This window comes from Trichechus manatus, unplaced genomic scaffold (assembly GCF_000243295.1).
Source record: "Trichechus manatus latirostris isolate Lorelei unplaced genomic scaffold, TriManLat1.0 scaffold00097, whole genome shotgun sequence".
Taxonomy (NCBI): Eukaryota; Metazoa; Chordata; class Mammalia; order Sirenia; family Trichechidae; genus Trichechus; species Trichechus manatus.
In genome coordinates, this window is record NW_004444033.1 from 9,926,028 (window position 1) to 9,953,474 (window position 27,447).

Sequence of the window (27,447 nt, forward strand, 5' to 3'; positions counted from 1 at the left end):
ATTCTGCTGAATACACAAGGTACTCTGACTATACCTTCCTAGTCGATCAGAACTTATATATGACTTTCCATAAGGATATAAGCCATATTTTTTTTAAAAAGATGTACATTTTCTGTCAATGTCATCAATGTAATAAAAATTGACGAATTCCTAAAGAAGTTTTCCTTTCACCATTTCTAGCTAATCCTCTACTGCCATCAATCCGTAGTTGAGAGAAGGTTTTCCTAAAAATACCATCGATTCCTTGGAACCTATAGCCCAGTCACTCTATTTACCCTGAGGTGACAGGCCTCAAGCACCAGACGTCTTCAAACTACCTACAGTTATGGCATAATTTCATTTAATCGAGTTAGTTTGGTTCATGTTACTTTTTCCTAAGTGTTTCTCTTCAGAATTTCCTGTATCCCCTCTACCAAACGAAACCATTGGAGAGTGGGGGCATGAGCGGAATGAGCCTGGGCTTTAAAGCAACTGAAACTTGGTCATAAGCATCTGGACTGTCACTGATTTGTGTGGGATACTTGTAAACTTGTAAACTCTGAGACTTAGTTTTCTCACCTGTAGTAAGGTAACAATGATATCTACCACACAGAACTACCGGAAGAGATTAAATGAGCACAGAAGATGCGAGTTTTTCTTCTCCCTCCTTTCAGCTCAGTCTAAAGCAGAACATCTCGGTTCCCTCAATAGTAGCTTGTGTGACTGAGCCACAATATCAAGTCACAACCACTCCACAACTTGTGGCTCCTAGGATACTCCTCTCCTGCTACTGAGACGGTTAGCAATGTGCTCTGTGGATTACCTGACTATGCTCTATATGAAGGTAAAGTCAATAAAATACTAGGAAATCTATTAAAAACTGATTACAAAAAATAAAGAACAGCTAAATACTTATTATAAACCCTGAAAAGACATTTGATAAATTCCAATATTCATTTCCAGTTTAAAGGGAAAAAACTCAATAAATTAGGAAGAATAAGGTATCTTCATATTGTGATTAAAATATCAAAAATCATACTTTAAGACTGAATAAAACACCAGAGACACAGACATTCCCATAAAAGTAAAGAACAAGACAAGGATGCCTGCTAGCACAGCTATTATAACACCATTCTCTAATTTTTAGACAGGGATTCTCAAACAGGAATAGGTAGTGGAAGAGCCAATACTATAAAACAAGAAAAAGACAAATATATCTTTCCTGAGGGGTACAAAAGACTTAAATAAAGAGATATGCCATGCTAATAGTTGGGAAGACTCAGTATTGTTAAATATTTATTCCTCCAAAATTGATTTATAAATTTAATCTATTTCAAAAAATAAATAATTGGTTAGCTAGCTGGAGGAGCCCTGGTGGCAAGAGTGGTTAAACACTTGACTGCTAACCAAAAGGGTGGTGGTTCGAATCCACCAGCCACTCTGCTGAAGAAAGATGTATCAGTCTGCTTCCATAAGGATTACAGCCTTGGAAACCCTACGGGGCAGTTCTACTCTGTCCTGCAGGGTTGCTATGAGTTGGAATCGACTCAGTGGCAATGGGTTTGGTTTGATTTAGTTAGTCGGGAAAGTTAGATCTCTATACACTCAAGACACTTAAACAGTTAATACCAAAAACAAAACAATCCCAACCACAAACACATAAAATAAAAAACATATATAGGTAATTATTTATCTGTCGATCTTGGGTAGAGAAGGTCTCTCTAAGCATAAGAGGACAAAAATAAAGGAAAAGATGGACACTTATAACCACATAAAAACCGCAAACCTTTCAAGTGCAAACATACCATTCCTGATATTAAAAGACAAAAAATGAAATTAAATAGGCATAATATCCTCAACACATAATAAAATTCTTACAAACTAAAAAGAAGAGATAAACACAAATAAAACATGGGGAACAGATATGAATCACAATGCACAGAATTTACTCTATCAATCAAACACAAATTAAAATGAGACAGTTTTTTTTTTTTTTTTCTCAAATTAGCAAACATGAGGAGAAAAAATACTCAATTCAGAGAAACAGGTACTCTCACACTCTTTGACTCAGTAGTTCTACTTCCAGGAACAACCAAAGCTATAACCAAAACCTTTATATGAAAATATGTTCAAGGCAGTGCTACTCAGAATAGCCCCAAAGTGAAAATAACATAGTATAAAATAACAGGAAATTGGTTTAATACATTTTAAATATTCACACATAATGGGGTACTATGTAGCCATTAAAAATTATGTTTTCATGACATGGGAAAATATTCATAACAACGAACATTAAATTTTAAAATGTAACAAACCAATGTAATTTGTGTATACACACACACACACACACACACACACACGTAGTCCCTGACTTAAGACATACTACAATTACAATGAACCTTACTTAGTGACAGTCTGTTATTTTGTTTGTTTAACATCTTATGGTTAGTAATATGTACTAGATACAATGCTGCAGTGCGTGATTTGATGTTTATATGTAATGCTTCCAATCCCCCAAAACAAATAAAGATCAGATTTATAAAGATACTGAGAGATAATAAAAGGCAATGATAACAAAAACTTAAAAAAAAAAAAGAGATATTCGACTTAAATCAGAACCTACTTACAACAGAGTTGTCTGAACGGAATCCCGTCAGAAATCGGGGACTACCTGTACATTCACAAGAAGTAAAGGCTACAAGGAAATTCACACTATAAGGAAAATACACCAAACTATTTTCAGTGAAAACCTCTGCGTATTGAGATCACATACCAAATTTATTTCCTCCTGCATGCTTTTACGAATTTTTCAAATTACCTTCAATGAAAACTTGTTACTTTCATATTCAGAAAATAACAACTGTTATCTCAAAGATATGATCTAAAATTTAAATTTCTGCTCTGCATTCTCTAGGGACTGTCAACCCAAAATATGACTTTAATTAGACTGACAATTTTTCAAATGAGAACAATGATGGGTATAAATGTTAAAAGCATCTGAAATAAACATTTATTACAATAATCCCATTCCTGTACCAAGCACTACAAGCTGGTGATCACTATGAGATACCAGCATGTGGTTCCTCACAAATACACAGACAGACACAGGAAAGGGCAGGCACAAAAATCCAAAGGAAGGGTTCAAAAGCTTGTCAATTCAAAAAGATTTTCATATGGACTTAGACTTTATTCTTAGTTTTGATATAAACAAATTTCACAACTTTCACAATATAGTAACTTTATGTTTTGTTTTGTGGCCTATCATATACATTTATATATAATACATGTATATGTGTATATATAAACAATAAATATTTAAACAGTCTTTAATATTTAAATAAGCGTTACTACCAGAGGGAATAAACTTAAAGACTTTAAAAATTTAAACACAAGAATATGTTTTTGAAGAAATCCACTCTGACAATAATACATGTAGTTATTATTACCTGAATTTGAAAAATGGCTCTTACATTACTTTAGTGCTAAAGAGACACTGGGATACAACATTTAACACCCAGAGATTAAAATATCACTTAAATTTAATTTTGTAATTGAGAAAAAAAATAAAAGACAATCAGCATACCTAAATTAATTGAAGCTATTTTGTTTAAATAAAATCATTTGTATAGAAGTTAAACTTATCAAACTAAAAATAAATAGAACAAAGATCCTACAGGATCAAATTAAAGAACATTCAGGATACAGTACAACCCCAAAATGAGTATTTTTCTTAATTATACCATTTTAGACCATAACCAAATACAATCCAAGATACAAAGATCACTGTATCAGAATGAGACTTAGTAATTAGAACTATAAATTTGTTTAAACATTGGTATACTATAGGCCTACCTGAAACCACACAGCTAAGAATCTGAATATGGGATACCGTCCCCACTCAGTATATAAGACTTCAGTGTTTAGTGATTCCTGGGACTAGCTCTGTGTCCCCAACATACAAGGCTTCAGATAACTTCCACTCTCCCTTTCATAGTACTTTTTCCCCTCATTATATCAGGGGGAGATCTCAACAAGGAGACAAGAGCCTAACACCCCTTAACTTCTTTTTTAACAAGAAAGGTGTTCCCTGGGCTCAGGGTAGTCTGCAAATCACTGCAGAAGTGAAGCCATCAAGGCCTTGTCTGAAGTGTCACCAGGGAGAGCAGGCAGAGAATGAATACTCAAACCCAGGTACTGCGACTCCAGATTTCCTATATAGCTAAACAATTCTGCATGAAAAGAACAAATGGCGGATCTTGTCAGGAAGGATTCTACCTAGCAAAGATGCGAAATGAAGAGGGAAGGCTGGCAGAGGGCTAAGACGTCTGAGCGTACGAATATCAGTACTTACGTGTCGTACCTCTGCAGTGGTGTCACTTTGTTCTTATTCTTGTCAACTGAACCCGTAGACAGCTGAAGAAAATTGGGATTTAATTTATATAATTCTTGAAGTAGCTTCTGTTCATATTCTTGGTGTCTACCCGCCTAATAAAAGAAGAAATTAAATCTGCAGTGGGATTCACAAAACAGCTGGTATAAAATATTGAACTACTTTCTGAATTATTAAAGGTATCCTATGGAAAACATGGAGCCCTGTTCGTGCAGTGGTTAAGAGCTTGGCTGCTAACCAAAGGGGCGGCAGTTCAAATTCACCAGCCACTGCTTGGAAATCTTGTGGGGAAATTCTACTCTGTCCTATAGGGTTGCTATGAGTCAGAATTGACTTGACGGCAATGGGTTTGGTTTTTGGTTTGGTATATAAAACATATAAAGTTTCTTTAGGGCATCATAAAAGACTGTGAGGATATTAGAAAACTTCTAGACCAATGAAAGTTCTTCCAACAAAATGACATGATGTATGTTCCCTGAATTAAATGAAGGCATTTCATCAATAAGAAACCACTTTATTCTACAGAAAAGCATATTAAGAGAACATTTTCACTAGCTCAAAAAACTAGAGTCTTTTTTAAACCTACTTCCACATCTTTCATATAAGCATTAACTCTCTCTCTAACAGGCATTACTGAATTACTGAAGATCACCCCAACTCAATCACTCTTTTTTAGAGATTAACACTGTTTAACACATAGATGAAGAATTTCCCATTATCTGACACTAAGTAAAAATCCCATTAATTTGTTTTTACCCTCTCCTTTTCTCCGTTGTTACCAAGAGTAAAATAAAATTAATGTATTTTAAACTCTAAACCAGCAGTCAGCAATTTATAGCTTTCTCCCCAAATCCAGCCAGCCACCTGTTTTTGTAAATAAACTATTCTTGGAACACAGCCATGCTCATTCATTTACATATGGTCTACGGCTGCTTTCATGGTACAACAGCAGAGCTGAGTACCTCTGACAGAAACTAGATGGCCCAGAGAGCCTAAAATACTTACTAACTGGCCCTTTACAGAAAAAGTTTGCCAACCTCTGCTCTAGGCACAATAATACAATGCTACATTTACTGTATTTAGGTAGCTGTATATCAGAAGGCAATGTCACAAACATGGAAGAAAATAGACAAGGACTGACTATGGAAGCTACTTAGACAAAAATAAATTACAATGAAATCACTTTTGCTATCTGCATGTATATCATGACTCGAATGACAGACTGATTAAAACATTTTTACTTACCTTCAGGGGTATTAATTATGTAAAAAGTGTAGTTTAAATAGATGCTATGGCAAAACCAAAACAGAACAAAAACAAAACCACAAAAACAAGCCAGGGCAATACCATTTAATTGAGCACAACTGTATCGTATACGGCACAATGCATCGTTCCCTGTTCCAAGTCCCTTGCCTGTTTCAGTCAGACCTACAAATATTAAAAACTAAATTTTGAGTTATGCAGTAACAAGAAAAGATCTTCGGATTTTTGCCATGATATAACTGACTAAAATTTCCTTTCTACACTAAGGAAGTGTTTTTACAAAGAAATTCCTTTTCAAAGTTATTTTAAACTCAGGTTAAAGAAGATCCAGATGAATTCAGAACAACACTATGACATGAATTTAAATTATGAAGAAAAAAATACAGTTAGATTTGAAATTTACATCTTCAAAACATGAAAAACCTTGAAAATTCTTTCTGCTATCAGTAGTTCAGGAGATATTATGGCTTTCACTAGCCACAAAATGTTCAAACTGATATTCAAATGATCCTACAGGGGCAGTTCATAAGAGACAGGTTAAATCCCATTACAAATAAGTTATGAGAGACTGTCCATCCAACTTCTTTCATTGTTCAATAATGCACAAAATGAGATCAACTGTGGTTTGACAGAAATTTTCACTGTAATAGTGCTTATGAGTATAATATATTCTCTATTAGTCAAAATTTAGTGTGAAACTTAGATTTCATTAAAAAACAGATCAACAAGAAGTTAATGAATAAGAAAATCAGTAAGTTATCCATTCCTATTAAATATCAGAAAGATCTAATTTTAATACTGTCTTTGAATCATAAAGACATCACTGTCAAGAAAGTCCAATGTATTTATTATAATGGGATTTAATCTGTAGTAACTCCAAGTCAAAAAAGGTAAGATTTCATTTTATTTAACAATCTGCTCATAAAGGATTCCCTTGCTGAATTTCTCTAGTTTGACCTGGAGAATGAAAGGTAGCGATGAATGCCCCCCACCTTCTAAATGAGAAGTATTCCTGCCAATGTCCACAGCAACAATCTGAAGTCCTCATCTATAATAGGGAAGTGCAGCATTGTGCTTTGGTATAATCCTCATTTAAAATGCCGTATGGGTCAACATTTTTACTTCTAAATTCATGTTTATACTACAAATTGAAAGGAAACAGGAGAAGAGGAAATGTAAAAAAGAACATAGGATATTAAACCTTCAATTCACCCTCTACAGGATACTGACTCAGTGGACACTTTCATGGGGAGAATAATTTTTTAAAATGTTAGCTCATCAGCATTATTTGACAGAGTATTATTTTCTAGTGTGCTCTGTAAAGAGCAGAGATTAGGCAAAAACCCAACTAATAATTACAGTATTCCTCTTAGCTTTCATTGTGCTGACATTTCTACTAAAGTAGCATTTCCCAGTGTTTTCTGTGGTCAAAAAGTTGTGGTTGTACTAGGTACTACACATTCCCCTCCTCGATATGTGGATATGTATTAGCCCATTAAAGACTCTGAGAAGAAACCTACAGCAAAGACATCTGTTAATCTTCAGTGAATCTAGCATTTTCACACTTAGCTGACCACAGGACCCTTTTTTATTACAACAATATCCTGCAGAACTGACATTCCATAGAACACTTTATTCAGAAAATACTACTTTAATGTCAGTTAAAAAGAAAAAAAACACACTTGATTTGCTTCTGTAATTTTAACTTCTAAAGAAAAAGTACTCCCTTTTCTGCAAAGTTGATAATTCACATTTCTTTACTACCTGCATTTCCTCTTTTGTGAAGCTGGCCGCCTCGTCCCCTAATTCATGTAGATACATGCAGTCGGGCTTTGGACACTGCATATTCTTTAAGAAGTAACTGCAGTATTTCGTTGTACCTAGAGATGCCTGCAAGAAAAGGAGGGGAGGGGAAAAAGGACTCAAAATGTGAGTTGTCACCACAATCAGAATTTCCATGGTTAGTGTTTCCTCTTCACCGAAAACAAGGCATAGACTTGACAAAACAAGAAGTATGGCTGTGAACAGTAGAGAGTTGAACTACTACTCAGAGGCTTTGATAAGATAATGCTCATCTGGAAGAACTAAAGAAAACATCTCAGTCTATGGTTTCCCGAACTTGAGCACCCAGGAGAGAAGACAGACAAAATCTGTTCCGTGTTGTAAGTGGTCAGGGCACATAAGAAGGCAAATTCCTTTTCCTAGTGACACTTTCTTCCACTTACATAAAGCACTGCCTGGTGGGCTCCTGCACTCAAACTTGACTCAATCAGTGTCCAGATATTCCAGGACAACAAGTCAGAACCATTAGCTATTTCTGATGAGAAGAATAATAATGGTTCCATTTTCACAAAATAAGGTATGTATATTGGTATGGGTGCTTAAGAAGCAATCTTCAGATAAACTGCCTTCAAATTTAATATGAAAATGCTAGGCTCTCCTCCACTTACTCTATCTTACCTCCCACCCTCTGAAAACATCAAGGGGGAGCATATTACCTTCAGTGTTCTGCCATCTACCACCACGTTGTTGACACACTGTATGGCTCTGAGAGCATCTTCTGACCGGATGTAGGTGACATAAGCACTGGCACTTGGACCCTAAAGTGAAAACACCCGATATCACTGTTAATCAGTTTCAAATTACACAAATACTAAAAAAAAAAAAAAAAATTCTCTTGCAACTTGCCTAGGGAATTCCAAAGAACTTTACTACTACTATGATTAATAATAATGATAATAATTAGAAGTAGTAGTGGTTTTGATTAAACAGTATACTATCTCCTTTAAAAAAAAATCATGCCTAGTGAATTTTACTGATTTCAGTTAGACTATAACATACATGAATAAAATATCATCTCCGGCTTGGCATTTATTTTTTTAAAATGTCACTTGACAGGCCCATCAAGGTTAAAAGGAAAAAAAAACTCCGAAATTTAGATTAAAACAAAATAAAATTTCAAGACACTGTGTCAAATTATGTTCTCCCAAAAATAAATGCAATCTACAGGAATAGGCTATCTCCTAATATCAGCACAGAAAGATGCTCTATTAAGTTTTCAATATCTGAAAATATTACTGATTAGAAGTCACTAATTATTAGACTGCCTGATAATAAGTCAACTCCCCCTCCCCTTTTACCCCATCACTAAATCTCTGTCTTACTCTTTCCCGCTTATTACTATCAATTCACTCTTAAGTCCTTGAAGGGTCAAATGAGCACCAAAAATTCCCCATCCCACCAATAGAGGGCACTACACTGCTTAGGTCCTTGACCCTCATGCTTTCTAATCACAGAAAGCAAGTTTTCTTTCTGAAAAGCCCAGGTCAAGCCCAGACCATAGGGAGAAAAGGCAAAAATCCCTATAATTAGTTACCTGTGAGCCTGCATATGATGTGCTATTATTGATGACAACTTTATGTATTTTACCAAACTTCCCAAAATATTCTGGTCGTTTTAAAACCTATAAAAGAAGAAGAAATAAGGTATAAACTGTCCCCATTTTCATCAACATTATCCATATAATGGGGACATTAACCATCCCTCTTCAGTGAAAGGAAAATAGTAATTTTTTAAGTTTTCTAATAAATGTGACTACTTTCTAATTACAATTTGTGGGGCTGACCTACAGGGAATCGTCAACAAAGTCTAAAAGATGTTCTTTACTGACCCAGGGAATAGAAACTGAGACTCTCTAAATTTGGTATTATATTCTAATATCTGCACCAATAACCCATGGGTCTTACCTGTATAATATTCTTAAATACAAACCAGATTAAAGCTCCTAACCACATTTTCATTAATAGATGCTCCTTGTAAGAAAGTAATTCTCAGAGCAATGACCAAAATTATATATTAAAGATAGAGATGAGAAATCAAGGACAGACATAAGTAAACAGTCTTTACCTATAAATCTATTGTATACAGTATTTATTATATAAAAAGTTTTAAACTACAAATTCAAATACGATGACCTTCTCTGCTTTATGATTAACCACTATGTATACACTTAGTCCCTTATGTTGAACCTTACTCAATTTTACCACCTCTCAGTGGTCTCCTGCATTTTTCTCTCTTTTCTTGGTAAATCAAACATCTGGAAATCAAATTTATATGTTTCTTTCTCTACTATCTGGTTGCTTCTTGGTGGTTATTTTCCCTCACATTCATCTCACTGCCTCTACTTTGTGATCTCTATATGCAATCTTTCAGCTTCTCTTAGAAACTTACTTAACCTTGGCTAATTTGACCAGTATGTAACTTGTTACAAAAGCCTCTCCCAGGAAACATCTAGCTCAACTGGCATAACATAGTTTATAAAGAAAACGTTCTACTGTCTACTTTGGTGAGTAGCACCTGGGGTCTTAAAAGCCTGTAAGCAGCCATCTAAGATACTCCACTGGTCTCACCCCATTGGGAGCAAGGGAGAATGAAGAAAACTAAAGACACAAGAGAAAGATTAGTCCAAAGGACTAATAGACCACAACTACCACAGCCTCCACCAGACTGAGTCCAGTACAGCTAGATGGTGCCTGGCAACCATCACTGACTGCTCTGACAGGGATCACAACAGAGGGTCCCGGACAGAGCTGGAGAAAAATGTAGAACAAAATTCTAACTCAAAAAAGGACTAGACTTACTGGCCTGACAGAGTCTGGAGAAACCCCGAGACTAAGGCCCCCAGACACCCTTTTAGCCCAGTAACGAAGTCAATCCGAAGGTTCACCTTTCAGCCAAAGATTAGACAGATCCATAGGACAAAACGAGATTAAAGGGGCACACCAGTCCAGGGGGAAGGACTAGAAGGCAGGAGAGGACAGGAAAGCTGGTAATAGGGAACCCAAGGTCGAGAAGAGAGAATACTGACATGTCATGGGGTTTTTAACCAATGTTTAAAACAATATATGCACTGTTTAATGAGAAGCTAGTTTGTTCTGCAAACCTTCATCTAAAGTACAAAAAAAAAAAAACCTCTCCCATGATTTATTAACTACCTCAAAATTAAATTTTGTCCTTTAAAACTTACCTATTGTTCCTACAGTCTTTCCAAATACCAAGTATGCATTCTTTCAGTATAAGCTTTCTACGAGTATTTGTTCAAGTGTGTGCAATGTATTCCTCTCTTCCCAAACAGTCATACATGATCATATTCTCACATGCTTATAACTTGGCTAATATGTTCTGCACTTGATAGGATCAAAGCTTTGTGAAATAGTCTATGCCTGGCAGATCATTAATTCTTAAAGTCGTCAAGTTAATATAAAGTAATTAATTTCACCATATTTTATCTTTGTTGTTGTTAGGTGTTGTTGAGTCAGTTCTGATTCACAGCAGCCCTATCAACAACAGAACGAAACACTGCCTGGTCCTGCACCATCCTCACAATTGTTGCTATGATAAGCCCACTGTTGCAGCCACCGTGTCAATCCATCTCCTTGAGGGTCTTTATCTTTTTCACTGATATTCTACTTTAACAAGCATGATGTCCTTCTCCAGGGACTGGTCTCTCCTGATAACATGTCCAAAGTACGTGAGACGAAGGGGCATTCTGGCTGTATTTTTTCCAAGACAGATTTGTTTGTTCTTCTGGCAGTCCATGGTATATTCAATACTCTTCTCCAACACCGTAATTCAAAGGAATTGATTCTTCTTCGGTTTTCCTTATTCATTGTTCAGCTTTTGCATGAGTATGAGCCAACTGAAAATACCACGGCTTGGGTCAGGCGCACCTTAATCCTCAAGGCGACATCTTTGCTTTTTAACATTTTAAAGAGGTCTTTTGCAGCAGATTTGCCCAATGCAATATGTATAAAGGTATTATGATTGCTACAGCCAATCATAACGGATTAGAAGGTGAGCTGATAGAATCTGAATACACACTAGACACCGGTTTTCCATCTTTTTTCTACCTAAATTCCCTGAGGAATGTGACAGTAACAGTGGCTGAGGCAAGGATCTTCAGGTCGTTCACCGCAAAGTCTCAGGGCTGAGGGGCACGAAGGGTATAGTTTGGAACTTCACACAATACTCCAGCTGATGTATACCAACTTAGCAAGAGGTATCACAGCCAAAATGCCTGCTCCAAAAGGGTTCAGGCTGGTCACAGGCTGTCCCTGTATCAGCACCTACTATCATGTGGGAGTTTATGGCGGTAGTTCTCAATGCAGCAGCACTGTGCCCTAGAGGTTTGTTTGTTTGTTACAGTAATTTGCAGGAACATTAGTTGGGGGAGGTTGTCAAAGTGATAGGGACCCTACTGGGGTCCAGGGAATGGGAGCCAGGGATGCTAGACAGCTCAATGTCCGGGCTGGTCCTGCACAACAAAAAAACTGTCCTGCACAACATTTGAATGTCCTACAAGACGTTTTTATAGCTGAAAAATCTGTTTACAATTAAGTGAACCTAGAAACAAATTTCATATTATATATAAGCACAAAGTATTTCCCCAGTTTTGACATAAACTGAAATTACAGGAAAGCAAATCATATATAAGTGAGGGAAGAGGGCAAGGGCTCTGCTTGAAATATTACTAAGAGTTTTTTCAGAAAAATCACAACACAACGGTGCCTGTGCTGCCAATACACATACCTGTATCAGTCTCTACTAGTAGCTGTCATTTGTAGTGATTCTACAAATAGGTGCAAGCATCTTACTACTTCATGTTGTAGTCTTAAGTAGTGCTTTGCAAATTTGAAGACACACACGAATCATGAGGATCTGGTTAAAATGCAGATTTCAGATTCAGTAGCCCTGGAGCAAGCCTAAGAGTCTGTACAATCAGTTACCGAGTGATACTAATGCTACTGGTCCATGACCACACCTTGCAAGGCAACGCTCTAGAGTGGTGATGCCCAAGCATTTTATTTACTTGTAGAAATATCCTTTTTATAATTACTTTGTTTTTCTTTTTCCTTTGTATTACGGGTAATTGCAGTATATTTTTTTTCCTCAAATTATGTGTACAAAAAAAAAAAAAAAACACCCCAAACCCACTGCAATCGAGTTGATTCAGACTCACAGTGACCCTACAGGACAGAGTAGAACTACCCCATAAAGTTTCCAAGGAGCGGCTGGTGGATTTGAACTACCTAGCTTTTGGTTAGCAGCCTCAGCTCTCAACTACTACAGATTATATTATCAAAAAAAGTCATTTCATGAATCTCAAGGGGTATTATAAAATGTTAGTTAAAAAAAAAAGTAGAAAACAAAGTAGGGGAATTCACACTTCCTGGTTTTGAAATATACAGCCACAGTAACCAAACAGCCTGGTACTGGTGTAACAATAGACAGAATAGAACTGAGAGTCCAGAAATAAACCCACACATCTATGGTCAACTGATTTTTGACAAGGGCGCTAAGTCCACTTAATAAATGGTGCTGGGAAAACTGGATTTCCACATGTAGAAAAATGAAACAGGATCCACGCCTCACACCACACACAAAAACAAATTCAAAATGGGTTAAAGACCTAAACGTGAAAACTAAAACCACAAAATTCTTAGAAGAAAACAAGGGGCAATGCTGTTGGGCCTAGGTTTAGACAAAGAATTATCTAATATAATAACAAAAAACAGCAAAAGACAAAATAAATGGGACCTCATAAAAATTAAAAACTTTTATTCATCAAGACTCCACCAAAAAAGTGAAGAGAGAAGCTACCAACTAGCAGCTTCACAGTATCTTTGGAAACCATATACCTGATAAGAATCTAATGACCAAAATATATATAATACTTTGACAACTTAATAACAAAAACACAAATTACCCAATTGTAAAATGGGCAAAGGAGTTGAATAGACATTTCAACAAAGAGGACATTCAAATGGTCACCAAATACATGAAAAGATGCTCAATGTCATTACCCATCAGAGAGATGCAAATCAAAACTACAATGAGATACCATTTCACTCCCACTAGGATGGCCGAGATTAAAAAAAAAAAAAGAAAAAAAAAATGTTGGCAATGACGTAGGGGGAAAAAAAAGAGTAGATGCTGAGGCTGCTTATGTACAACCAAACACCCATGGAATTTGGTTCTTTGGTTTGGAGACTTAGGGTTATAGTGTCACTATGAGTCGGAACTGACTTGACAGCAACTGGTTTGGTTCACGGGACATCCCTGTTAGTTAGCCTAATAACATGTTTAGTGTGTCTGTTCTACCTCCTAGTTTGCTGCATAGTGCCTGTCGTCTTAAAAGCTTGCAAGAGGTCATCCAAGGCACAACAATTGTTCTCTATTTACCTGGAGCAACAGAGGAAGAAGGAGAGTCAGGGATAGGAGGAAGAAATGGAATGTGTGCCTAACTGCCTCCATGAACTATTTGTCCTTTTGTAACTGACATGTTTCACTTTGCCATGAGACCAGAATAACTGCATGGTACCTGGCTACCATTACTGAATATTCTGATAGAACATTCTATTGAAGTACACCTATGTTCATCCAACACTACTCACAATAGCAAAAAGATGAAAACAACTTAAAGTGCCCATCAACGGATGAATGGCTAGGTAAAATGCGGTACATACATACAACAGAATACTACTCAGCGATAAAGAAAAATGAGTTCCCAAAACATCTTTGGACGTGGATGTACCTGGAGGACATTATATTGACTGAAATAAGTCAATTGTAAAAAAAAAAATACTATGTGTTCTCACTTTTACGAAATGACATGAACAAGTAAATCGACAGAAACTAACATTCAACAGTGGTTACCAGGGATGGGGGGCAGTAATTCACTCTCTAGAGAGTGAAGACTGGTTATTTTTGGTGATGGGAAAGATAACACCGAACAAGGTGAAATGTACACAGCCTGAGGAAGGTATACAATGTCACTAAAAAGAACGCAAGAAAAAAGGACCTGCTGGTAATTGTTATGGCATATAGAATTTTGAAACAACAGCAAAAACAACTAAAAAAGTATGTGCGGGTATATATGTATGTACGTAGGCATACGTGTGTATTAAAAAAAACAAAACCAAAACCGCTGCCATCGAGTTGATTCCGACTCACAGTAACCCTACAGGACAGAGTAGAACTACCCCATAGAGTTTCCAAGGAGTGGCTGGTAGATGAGAACTACTGACCTTTTGGCTAGCAGCCAAGCTCCTATATGAGTATAGGTATGTATATGTGTGTGTGTATACACGTGTATGCATATGTATATGCATCTATGTGATTGTAGGCACATATATTCATATATATAATAAAGCAAATAGGCGGCACAGTTACGGATACTTCTTAGACATAACCAAACAATTTGCAGGATTGGATTTCTGGGTTTGAAACATTAGGACCATATTATCGTGGGACATCTCGGTCAACTGGCATAATAAAGTTCAGAAAGTTTATGTTCTGCATCCTAGTTTGGTGAGTAGTGTCTGGGGTCTCAAAAGTTTGCCAGTGGCCATCTAAGATACTACTATTGGTCTCTACTCATCCAGAGCAAAAGAGAAAGAAGGGAATCAAAGACTCAAAGAAGAAAATAAGTCTACAGAACAAATAGTCCTTATCAACCCTGAGAACAGAAGTAAATGGTACCTGGCTACCATTACCTACCATTTTAATCAGGGTCACAATACATGGACCCTGATAGAATGGGAGAAAATATGGAACAAAACTTCAATTTCCTTTTTTAAAAAAAAATAAAAAAAAAAACAGACTTACTGGACTGGTTAAGACTACAGGAATCCCTGAGACCACTGTCCTGAGATACTACTCTTCAAACCTTGAACCAAAACTAACCCAAGTTTACCTTATAGCTGAGTAACAAACTGGCTCAAAAAATAATGAATATCACCCATAAATACCGTGCTTCTTTAAAAAATCACCCATATGAGACCAAACAGTCAACAATTACTTTAAAACAAAGATAAGAACGTAAGGGGACAGGGAAACTAGATTAATAAAACAGAACCACCAGAATGGAAAAAATGAGAACGTTGACACACTGTGAAGAACGTAACCATTGTTACTGAACAACTTGTGTAGAAATTGTTGAACGAGAACCTAAACTGCTGTGTAAACCTTCACACACACACAAAAAGATTCTATAGATGAATCCTAATCAAAAGGGGGAAAATACAGAAAAGAATTTAAAATTTTCATAGAATCTAGATTCTCTGGAGCCTGGAGAGTGGATGAACCCCTGAAACTACTGCCCTGAGAGAATCTTTAAACCTTAAACCCAAAACATCCCCTGAAGTTGTCTTAAAACCAAACAACAGTTTAAACTTAACTAATAAAGAAATGTCTGCCTTGAGCATTGAGCTCTTTTAAAACCTATATAGGGACAAACTGACAACAGAAACTCAGAAGATTACATAGAAAACTTAGGCAACAATGAGTTTATGTTAATAGAGGAGGAACAACTCAGAAAAGGAGGGAAAGAATGGTTGTACAACTAGAAGAATGTAATCAATGTCACCAAATTGTACATGGAGAAATTGTTGAATTGGTGTCTGTTTTAATGTATATATTCGCAACAACGAAATAAAATAAATTATTAAAAAAAAAAAAGTGGGCACTGGATCTGACAGAGTTGAAGACCACTGGTTTTAGAAATATTTTCTGGCTAATATTTGAGTATAACATCATCATAACAGGGTATGATTTGTATATAATTACAGTGACATGCCCACAGCCAAAATATTTTTCAAAGCACACATCTGACCACCATTCCCTGTTCTTCAGAACATTCAACAGCTTCCCGCTGCCTGTAGGATAATGTCCAAACTCCTTAACATGGTTAGAAGGCCCTTCATGATCTGTCACCACTTACCTCGCCAGCCTCATCTCTCACCACTGGCACTCTAATCTTCCAAACAAGTCACTGGCAGGCAGAGCTTTCTCATCCAGAAGCATCTGTCCATTTCCTGTGCCAGAGCATTTACCCCAAAAATAGTAGAGGGGTACACACCTGCCCCATGGCCAGGGGCCATCCTCTGTGCCCCCAGAGCACACAGCGCTTCTCATTCTGCACTGTTTCTTGTGTAAATAAGCAGGGGCCATCTTGTCCATTATTCTATGCTCAGTGTCTTACACAGTGCCTGGCACATTATAAGCACTCAATAAACATTTATTGAAAGAACACACTGTCCCAGCGTTGAACAAAAAGAGCTACATCAATACAGAACACAGGTGGGTCTCAGAGCATTACCAAATGGCCAGTGGCTGATATGAAATGCATTCAAACAAATTTAGACTTTTCATATTGAGTTGAACACTCCAGATTCTGCCTGAATACAACAGCCAACTAGCAAAATAGTATCCTAGGGAATAAACAGAGCAAAGGGTGTGGGGAGTAAGGCAGAGCCCATGCACATCAGCACAGGACCTACACACTCAACATCATGTATTTACTTCACAGTGAGCCAGTTTTAGCACTAACATGGAATGTAAAAGGCCATGTGACAGAATTATAAATGTCCAATGACATGCATAATGGCTACAGTGGCTTGCTATATATATTCTCGGGGAACACAGCCAAGTGTTCATAAACGCTACTAAGAAAATAAAAACTTGGCAATCTCATAGATGGATGGATGGATGACTTGACAAACTGATAAATGACAGACCAATCTTCAGTGTAAATACACCTGAACAGGAGCTCTAAGACCTGGGGGATTCTAGTACTGGCTCTTCCATAAAACGGCTTTGCGATCATAGGCAAGTTACTTAACCTCTCTGTGCTTCACTTTCTCATTTGTAAAATCGATTGTGCCTTTGAAGTCCTTTAGTTATTCAGACAAGCTGCTCTCCCTGGCCACCCGCACACACCTGGGACACTCCTGTCCTTATCTGCTGCCTACTTAACCTGCATCCATTCTTCAAGCTTAACCTTAATCACCCTTTCCTCAGGGAGGCTTTTCTTGAATCTCTAAGTACTCTCAAACAGCCCTATAGTTCCCTATTCAAAAGTGCTCAGCATGCTTGCAATTATTTAAATTCTGTCTTCCCCAGTAATCTGTAAGCTCTTTAAGGGTAGAGTCTCTATCTAGCTTCAACTACTTTATCCCCAACATCAAAGTATCTGATCCATGGCAAGTATTCAATAATTAATTTGCTGAAAGAATGAATTAGGTCCCTACAGATCTAAAATTTTAGGACTTAGGAGACCATCATCATCACCTTTAATCTAACTGTTGCTTCTCATTACTGTATCTTCTAAGATAGTTTTTTCCTACTGACAAATGAATACATTTGACAATAAATCTTGGTATGAAGCTTTCTGGAGTACAAAAATTATTTACAAAATAAGTGCTAATTCTTCCCAAACTCTCATTTTGTTAATCAAATATCAAATTATTCATCATGCAAAAATAAATAACCATACTTTTACTCAAATAACGCACACCTTCTAGTTTGTCGACCGCGCCCTCTCTCCACTATGTATTTCCCACAGTGCCAGCCTGCTAGTTTTTTCTTAACATGGTGTTGTAAAAAAAAAAATCAGCATAGTGTGCTTACAAAAATACCTAGTGAGGGGAGCGCACAGTTGGCAAACAAATGCAGACGGCACATATTATTTGTGTAAAAATATGGAAATTACAGGGATCTTCTTGACCTGGAAGTTGTATGCCTGTCCCCGCTGCCAACGAGTCAATTCTGTCCCATAGTGACCCTACAGGACAGGGCAGAACTGTCCCATAGGGTTTCCAAGGCTGTATATCTTTATGGAAGCAGACTGCCACATCTTTCTCCCCCAGAGTGGCTAGGGGGTTCAAACTACTGACCTTTCAGTTAGCAGACGAGTACTTAACCACTGCGCCACCAGGATTTCTGGAAGTTGTACTAACAACTTGAAAGTTTCTTTGAGTCTTCTAGCAAAGCCAACTTAAGGTTTCCAAAAATTGAAAAGGTTTTGCAGACAAATTAAGAGAATTTTGTTTAAAATATTATTATTCAAAAGTGGTAGGATTTAATAAATAACAAAACATTGGTCTCTGGTCTCCCTAACCTTTCAAGGGAAATAAATGAGAGAAACTAATTTTTAAGAAAATCTATTGTCTTCTCATCAAGCAACAATGATTTCAAAAGTATAAAACAAGAAGAGTAAATTTTTTTTTTTAATTTTTTTTATTGTACTTTAGATGAAGGTTTACAGAACAGATAGTTTCTCATTAAACAGTCACTACACATATTGTTGTATGACATTGGTTAACAACATCATGACATGCCAACACTCTCCCTTCTTGACCTTGGAGGACCTTTTTTTTGGTGAAGATATACACAGTCGAAGTTACACCATTTCAAAAGTTTCTACATGTACAATTCAGTGACATGGATTACATTCTTCCAGTTGTGGGGCTATTCTCACTATCCTTTTCCAAATTATTCCATTATCATTATCATCAAGGAAGAGTAAATTTTTTAGGTATACTTATAGACTCATGATAAAACATTCTTTTTCTCTAGCCACCATCTAGATTAACAGCATTATTTGCATAACATCTGTATAGTTCTTTTTATTGGAGGCATGTTATTTGAGGTAGAAATAAAAAAATCTCTAAGTAAATGAAAACTCCTACCACTTACAAATCACGACTCAAAAGAAGAGGTCAAGAAACCTATAATCCAAACATCAGATTTAGACTATGGTTTAATCTCACCCAGCCTTTGGGTGCTACTCTGCATGCCTCCAAAAGTACGACAGTCGACCAGACCCAGGATGTATTAACAAACAGGTACATCACATCCAAGAGTTCTCAAAGATAAAAGTTCCATTACTTACTGGAGCAGCAGTTTCAGAAAGGCAAAAGTAGACTCTAATCAATAAGACTGTTAAGTGCCTTGAGTTGATTACCACTCACAGCGGCCCTATGTACAACAGAACAAAACACTGTCCAGTCCTGCTCAATCCTCACAATCTTGCTGTTTGAACCCATCGTTGCAGTCACAGGATCAATCCATCTCGTGGAGGGTCTTCATCTTTTTCGCTGACCCTCTGCTTTACCAAGCATGATGTCTCCCTCCTGATAACATGTCTTTTAAAGTACGTGAGACAAAGTCTCGCCATCCTTGCTTCGAAGGAGCATTCTGGATGTACTTCTTCCAAGACAGATTTGTTCATTCTTCTGGCAGTCCATGATATATTCAATATTCTTTGCCAACACCATAACTCTAAGGCATCAATTATTCTTTAGTCTTCCTTATTCAGTGTCCATCTCTCACCTGCATATGAGGCGATCGAACACACCATGGCTTGGGTCAAGCACACCTTAGTCCTCAAAGTGACATCTTTGCTTTTAATACTTTAAAGACATCTTTTGTAGCAGATTTGTCCAATGTAATATGTTCTTTGATTTCCTGACTGCTGCTTCTATGGGTGTTGACCATGGTTCCAAGTAAAAATGAAATCCTTGACAACTTCAATACTTTCTCCATTTATTATGATGCTGCTTATTGGTCCAGTTGTGAGGATTTTTGTTTTCTTTATGTTGAGGTGTAATCCATACTGAAGGCTGTAGTCTTTGATCTTCATCAGTAAGTGCTTCAAATCCTCTTCACTTTCAGCAAGCAAGGTTATGTCATGTGCATGTTGCAGGCTGTTAATGAGTCTTTATACACAAAAAACACATAGAGGCAAAAAACACCCTCTGATTAGAAAAATGCAGAATTGGTAGAAGGAGATAGAAGAGCTGATGTAAAGCCATGGCAGTGTTCCAGGTAATGGTCATGCGTGGAGATTCTGCCGGCCTGGGGAGTAAGTACTAGCTCAGAAAAAAGGAGAATCAGCTGCTGAGGTTGAGTCATAGGCCCAAAATGAGCTCTCTCCTTTTTCTGTACAGTCTTCGGCTGTATAAACCCTAGACTCACCCCTGCACTTTGGTAAGAAGCTGGTCTCCTGAATATCATGCAGTCCACTACTGCCAGCATCCCTGGACCTCAATCCTGGTTAATTCCTGAGCTGCAGCCATGTTTACTGCCTTTTGACAAAGCCTGGGTAAAGTCTCCCCGAGTTTCTCCCTCTATTGATTTTGAAGTCCCTCAAAGCCTCAACACATAACAAACGCATCATCATCAATAAACATTTACTATTCTACAAAAATGCTTTAGACTCCTTAAAGTTCCTCCTTCTGGGACCGTTAGACCACTTAGCCAAGCCTGAAGAGTCCCACTTCCCTAAGCATATTCACTTCAATTCTCCCTCTGATTGGTACCATGGTGAATATTACATCAAACCCTTCATAAGGAATACTTTTGGAAGGTTCCCACAATCTAGTTCTCTCTTACTGAAGTAAACATTTTGGATCCATCAGTTTCTATCTACCTTCCCAAAATTCTAGTCAGCATCTCCTGGTAAATCAGAAACTAAAAATTAGCAGATGAGTATCCAAGGGCATCAAGGAAAATATGAGTTCAACATTAGTCTACTAAAAAGATTGGTGGTGGTAGGAGAGAAAAACGGACGCAAACAGATGGGTAAGATCTCCCCAAATGAATAACAAAGAACCTGATCCACTGCTTCCCTTCATCAAATTATCCCTCTCCCCACAAAACTGGCTTAGAATGAATGAGTGAAGAATGATGACACAGTACAGCAGCAGTTCTGAAAAACCAAGAACTACTTGAAGAAACAGGTAAGATTTAAAAAATACATGTTATTAACATTTCCAGTGGGTTCATGTAACTGCATCTCCACTGTTGGTCCTTATATAGCTACAGTAAAGATGAAAGAAAGAGAGTAGTCATATCACATCTGAGCCTTAATGGCAAAATAGAACCACTGTTCAAATTCTCTCAGACTATCGGCATTTATTGGACTTAAATATCTTATTCAACTCCCTAGTTTTACAACTGAAGAATCAGAGGTCCAGAAAGATTAAAGATTAAGGCACTTGGCTAAGATCACAACTGGCCATTGATTTCTTAGTCATTGTTAAAAATTAATTTCATATTTTCTCCTAAATTTTAGTATTTTCAGAGAATCCTACAGTAGAGCAGGGTCAACTGTTATTTCCAAATAAGACAGCAAACATAAAAAATGTTGAATTGAGGAAAAATACAGAAGAAGGCTTACCTCTGGGTCTGCTAGACGCTGAGACAGACCTACAACAAAGACGAGGTTTTTCTGTACAACACGTACACTAGCCAAATGTTTGCGATTTTCTGATATTTTCTGTTTTCTCTCATTTTGTTTCTGTTTTTTCTCATTCTTTATCCTTTGCAGTTCTTCCTGGGAGAGTGGTTTATATACTGCTGGGTCTTCTGGATATGGCTTTAAGCATAAAACAAACACAGAAGTTAGCGTGAAAGAAATAAATAGAAAAACTGCATGAATAACAATTATCAAATTCTGGAGGGCAGATATGTGGACATTTCTTATATTTTCTGCCCCTTTTATGAATGTTTTAATTACTTAAAATGTTTTTTATTTAGTAAAAATTAAGTGTTAAATGAAGTTGTTTTAAAAATCAGTTATTTTTTAGAACTTAGCACAGGCTGAGTCCCTGGGTGGTGGTGGTGGTGGTGATGTTAGGTGCCGTCGAGTCGATTCTGACTCACAGCAAGCCTATGCACGACAGAAGGAAACACCGCCCGGTCCTGTGCCATCCTCACAATCATTATTATGCTTAAGCCCACTGCTGCAGCCACTGTGTGAATTCATCTCATTGAGGGTCTTCCTCTTTTTCCCTAACCCTCTACTTTACCAAGCATGATGTCCTTCTCCAGGGACTGGTCCCTCTTGATAACATGCCCAACATATGTGAGACATAGTCTTGCAATCTTTGCTTCTAAGGAGTATTCTGGTCGCACTTCTTCCAAGACAGATTTGTTCGTTCTTTTGGCAGTCCATGGTATATTCAGTATTCTTCATCAACACCACAATTCAAAGGTGTAAATTCTTCTTCGGTATTGCTTATTCATCGTCCAGCTTTCACAAGCTTATGAGGCGACTGAAAATACCATGGCTTGGGTCAGGTGTACCTTAGTCTTCAAGGTGAAATCTTTGCTCTTTAACACTTTAAAGAGGTCCTTTGCAGCAGATTTGCCCAATGCAATGCGTCTTTTGATGTCCTGACTGCTGCTTCCACAAGTGTTGATTGTGGATCCAAGTAAAATGAAATCCTTGACAACTTCAATCGTTTCTCCATTTATCATGGTGTTGCTTATTCATCCAGTTGTGAGGACTTTTGTTTTATGTTGAGGTGTAATCCGTACTGAAGGCTGTGGTCTTTGATCTTCATCAGTAAGTGCTTCAAGTCCTCTTCAGTTTCAGCAAGTTGTTAATGAGTCTTCTTCCCATCTTGATGTCCCATTCTTCATATAGTCCAGCTTCTCGGATTATTTGCTCAGCATACAGATTGAATTAAGTATGGTAAAAGGATACAACCCTGACGCACACCTTTCCTGACCTTAAACCATGCGGTATCCACTATTTCTGTTCAAATGACTGCCTCTTCATCTGTGTACAGGTTCCTCAAGAGCACAATTCAGTGTTCTGGAATTCCCGTTCTTTGCAATGTTATCTATAATTTGTTATGATCCACACAGTCAAATGCCTTTGCAGAGTCAATAAAACACAGGTAAACATCTTTCTGGTATTCTCTGCTTTCAGCCATGATCCATCGAACATCAGCAATGATATCCCTGGTTCCACATCCTCTTCTGAATCTGGCTTGAACCAGTTCCCTGTCAATATACTGCTGCAGCCACTTTTGAAAGATCTTCAGCAAAATTTTACTTGCGTGATATTAATGATATTGTTTGATAATTTCCACATTTGGTTAGATCAACTTTCTTGGGAATAGGCATAAATATGGATCTCATCCAGTCGCTTGGCCAGGTAGCTGTCTTCCAAATTTCTTGGCATAGACAACGGAGCACTTCCAGTGCTGCATCCACTTGCTGAAACATCTCAATTGGTATTCCGTCAATTCCTGGAACCTTGATTTTGCCAACGCCTTTAGTGCAGCCTGGACTTCTTCCTTTAGTACCATCAGTTCCTGATCATATGCTACCTCCTGAAGTGGCTGAATGCTGACCAATTCTTTTTGGTATACTCTGTGTATTCCTTCCATCTTCTTTTGATGCTTCCTGCGTCATTTAATATTTTCCCAGTAGAATCCTTCACTATTCCAACTCGAGACTTCAATTTTTTCTTCAGTTCTTTCAGCTTGAGAAATGCTGCGCATGTTCTTTTTGGTTTTCTATCTCCAGGTCTTTGCACATGTCATTACAATACTTTGTCTTCTCGAGCTGCCCTTTGAAAAATTAAGTGTTAAATGAAATTGTTTTAAAAATCAGTTATTTTTTAGAGCTTAGCACAGACTGAGTCCCCGGGTGGTACAAACAGTTAAGTGTTAAACTACTAGCTGAAAGGCTCGCAGTTCGAACCCACCCAGAGGCGCCTTGGAAGACAGGCCTGGGAATCTGTTTCCAAAAGGTCACAGCCTTGAAAACACTATGGAATAGTTCTACTCTGCATACATGCAGTTACCAAGAGTCACAATCAACTCGATGGCAACTAACAACAACTACAGCACAGACGACTTTAAAACTTTCACCACCACCAAATGTTCTAACAAAATACCTGTATTTATTATGTAGTTTAGTTGAATATACTTGTACTCTATCTGCCTGTGAATTCTAAGCTCCTGAAGACAAGGTCAAATTCTCTGTTGTCCTGGTGGTCTCTATAGTGCCTCATACACAGTTCACAGAAGGTTAAGTTTCTGAGGTGCTGCGTAAAAGAAAGGTTCTAAGTTCTCTCATATATATATGAGTTTGTGTACTGCAATCAACAGAAATTTAATGAAAACCTACTATATGCTAGAAAATTAACAGAGTGCTTGTTCTTTAACACATTCTCAGTCTAAGGGGGAAACAGATGGGGAAATAAATAATAGACACTCTGGCTCAGGAGTTTGAATTTAGCTTTAACACTTACTAGCCGTATGGCCTTAAACAAGCTATTTAAACTCTATGCCTCAGTATCATCATGTGTAAAATGAAAATAATTTCAAAGATTGGTGTAAAGATAAAATAACATTTATAAAGCAATTATTATAGTGTCTGGCATATAGCAATCCCTCGATAAACCAAAAAACCAAATCCGCTGCCATCGAGTTGATTCCAACTCATAGCAACCCTACAGGACAGAGTAGAACTGCCCCATAGAGTTTCCAAGGACCACCTGGTGGACAACTACCAGCAATTATACTGTTGTGTGCCTTTATCTTTTCCTTTTCAATATTATGGTACCATTTCTCACTCCTACTGCTAATGCCAAGGCTGTTAGGCTGTTGGTGGCAGTAAGGGTTGTGGAGTCAGACAGCCTGGTTTTGAATTCCGGCTCACCCTTGTCTAAGTTATGTGACCTTCCTGGCTACATTTCATCAGCAAAATGGGAATCACAGTACTTAATTCATAGGGTTGTTGTGAAGGGTAAAAGATAGTACATGTATAAAGTGATTAAAACAGCATCCTGAACATAGGCATTCAATAAGTCAGTTATTATTACTATGAACAAATTTGTTTTGGAAGAAGTACAACCAGAATGCTCCTCAGAGGCAAGGATGGTAAGGCTTCGTCTTACATGCTCTGGACGTGTTGTCAGGAGGGATGAGTCCCTGCAGAGGGACACCATGCTTGGTAAAATACAGGGTCAGTGAAAAAGAGGAAGATCCTCAACGAGATGGACTGACACAGTGGCTTCAACAATGGGCTCACGTCTAACAATGACTGTGAGGATTGGAACAGGACTGGGCAGTGTTTCATTCTGTTGTGCATAGGGTTGCTATGAGTCAGAATTGACTCGACGGCACCTAATAACAATAATAAATACTGTTAATGATAAATGAAGATGGAGCACATTTAATGTTAATAATATCTAAAATTGAATATGAAGAGATCCCAGGATGGGAAATCACAACTGGTTGGGAAGTTGTAGATATCAGAATACTGGAGCAGGGGCCAACAGAAACACACCAACAAGAAACAAAGTGGGAGCAAGAAGAGGAGACTGAAACCTTGCTATGCCTTTAACATAAAACCACTTTTATTCTTTTCACATGTAAGTAAAAAAATAAAAACACTTCAACTTGTGAATATAACCAGACTAATGCTGAAGGCAATTAAGAAAGTGAGATTTCCCTTTATGTTCCTCAACTTCTACTAGCATTATCATAACAAGGTCTGGTCTCCAAGAAAACCCTGTTCTTTCCTTTTTACATCCACCTTTCAACTTTAACTTACTGCTTGTTGAGAAGACCCTGTACTCTTCATAGTCTACCCTATCATCAATGAACTAGAGCCAATTACTTGAATCCAAGTATAACTCTTAACGGTCCTCCAGGATTTAAGTACCCATACCATACAATCCCTAGATTAAACATCAGAATCTAGATGCTAACTGATTCTATTTAGCATACCACAACTTACATTTGAGTGGAGGGTATATAAAACAACTGACTAATTTACCTGACTTTTGCATAACCCTAGGACTTTCTCCAGGATCCAAAAGAATATTAGTATGGCACATTTCAAACCCACCCAGTGGCTCTGCGGGATAAAGACCTAGCAATCTGCTTCCATAAAGATTACGGCCTAGAAAACCCTATGAAGCAGTTCTCTGTCACACAGGGTTGCTGTGAGTCAAAATCAACTTGACGGCACCTAACAACAACAGCATGGTACATTTTAGAAGCTCAGTAAATATCTGACAAACGAACAAGAACTGGAAATTTAGCACAGCTGATTTTCTAAAAAACAACTAAATTTTCGATTGAAAAATAAATGATCATTTCAAAATATTTTTGCATTGTAATTTAAGGAACCAAATGGTTAAAAATCCATTGCAGTAAGTCCAATCCCTCAATCAATGATGCAACCCTCCTCATTCAGGTCTTATCTCAATGCTTCCTCTCCAAACCTTCTCTCGTCTCCAGTTATCTTTTTCTGTACCTGTATCATCTCCTTTCAAATCTTAATCTATCTGCCAAGTATATTAATCCCATGAAGCTATTTTGAACTTTAAAGGCACAAGTATAAAACAAAGGAACTATATATAAACCAATCAAAATAGCTTTCTATAAGACCACTTTAATTTTTCATTTGCATGGAAACGCTGTTTTCCACCTCAGGATTTCTGGCTAGCTCCTTTTGGAGTGTGTATTATTAATTGCATTTGAAAGCTGTTGCCCTTCATTAATATCTATCAATTTTACTGGATTCCCTGAATGGGTCAAACATACGGACTACTTCAAGTAAAATTCGTAACAAACCCACTGCCATCGAGATGATTCCAACTCACAGCAACCCTACGGGACAGAGCAGAACTGTCCCATAGGGTTTCCAAGGAGTGGCTGGTGGATTCAAATTGCTGACCTTTTGGTTAGCAGCCAAGCTCTTAACCACTACTCCACCAAGGCTCCAAAATCCATATATATCTACAATTTTTAAAAGTAGCAATGTAAAAAAAGTTAATTAATTTTCTGTCGTAAAGTTTTGCTTTGAAATTAACACTTAAGAATACATCTTGTAACAATGATGACTCTGTGAAGCATCTCATAATATGGATGAAACTGGAGGACATTATGCTGAGTGAGTCAATCACAAAAGGACAAATATTGTATGACACCTCTATTGTAAAAACCCATGAAAAAGTTTACACACAAAAAGAAACAATCTTTGTTGGTTACCAGGGATGGGAGGGTGGGGGGGAATACTAAATAGGTAATAGATAAGTGGTATCTTTGGTGAAGGGTGAGACAGTACACAATACAGGGGAAGCCAGCACAACTTGTACAAGGAAAGGTCATGGAAGCTCCATAGACACATCCAAACTCCCTGAGGGACTGAACTGCTGGGTG

At 37.5% G+C, this 27,447-nt stretch overlaps 1 protein-coding gene across 5 annotated transcripts in view; it reads right to left on the minus strand.

Annotated features, from left to right (window-relative positions):
* Nucleotides 1–27,447, minus strand: part of CNOT4 (CCR4-NOT transcription complex subunit 4) — a 132,860-nt gene that overhangs the window by 41,481 nt on the left and 63,932 nt on the right. For 3 of the 5 annotated variants that reach the window (XM_004382694.2, XM_023737143.1, XM_004382695.2), the window contains exons 3-7: nucleotides 21,654–21,851; nucleotides 9,009–9,095; nucleotides 8,131–8,232; nucleotides 7,397–7,522; nucleotides 4,331–4,464 (exon numbers count right to left, since the gene is read on the minus strand). In XM_004382694.2, the coding sequence (XP_004382751.1) occupies nucleotides 4,331–4,464; nucleotides 7,397–7,522; nucleotides 8,131–8,232; nucleotides 9,009–9,095; nucleotides 21,654–21,851 (647 nt within the window). The remainder of the gene's footprint in view (nucleotides 1–4,330; nucleotides 4,465–7,396; nucleotides 7,523–8,130; nucleotides 8,233–9,008; nucleotides 9,096–21,653; nucleotides 21,852–27,447) is intronic. The other 2 variants (XM_012557369.2, XM_012557370.2) reach the window with 1 other exon arrangement.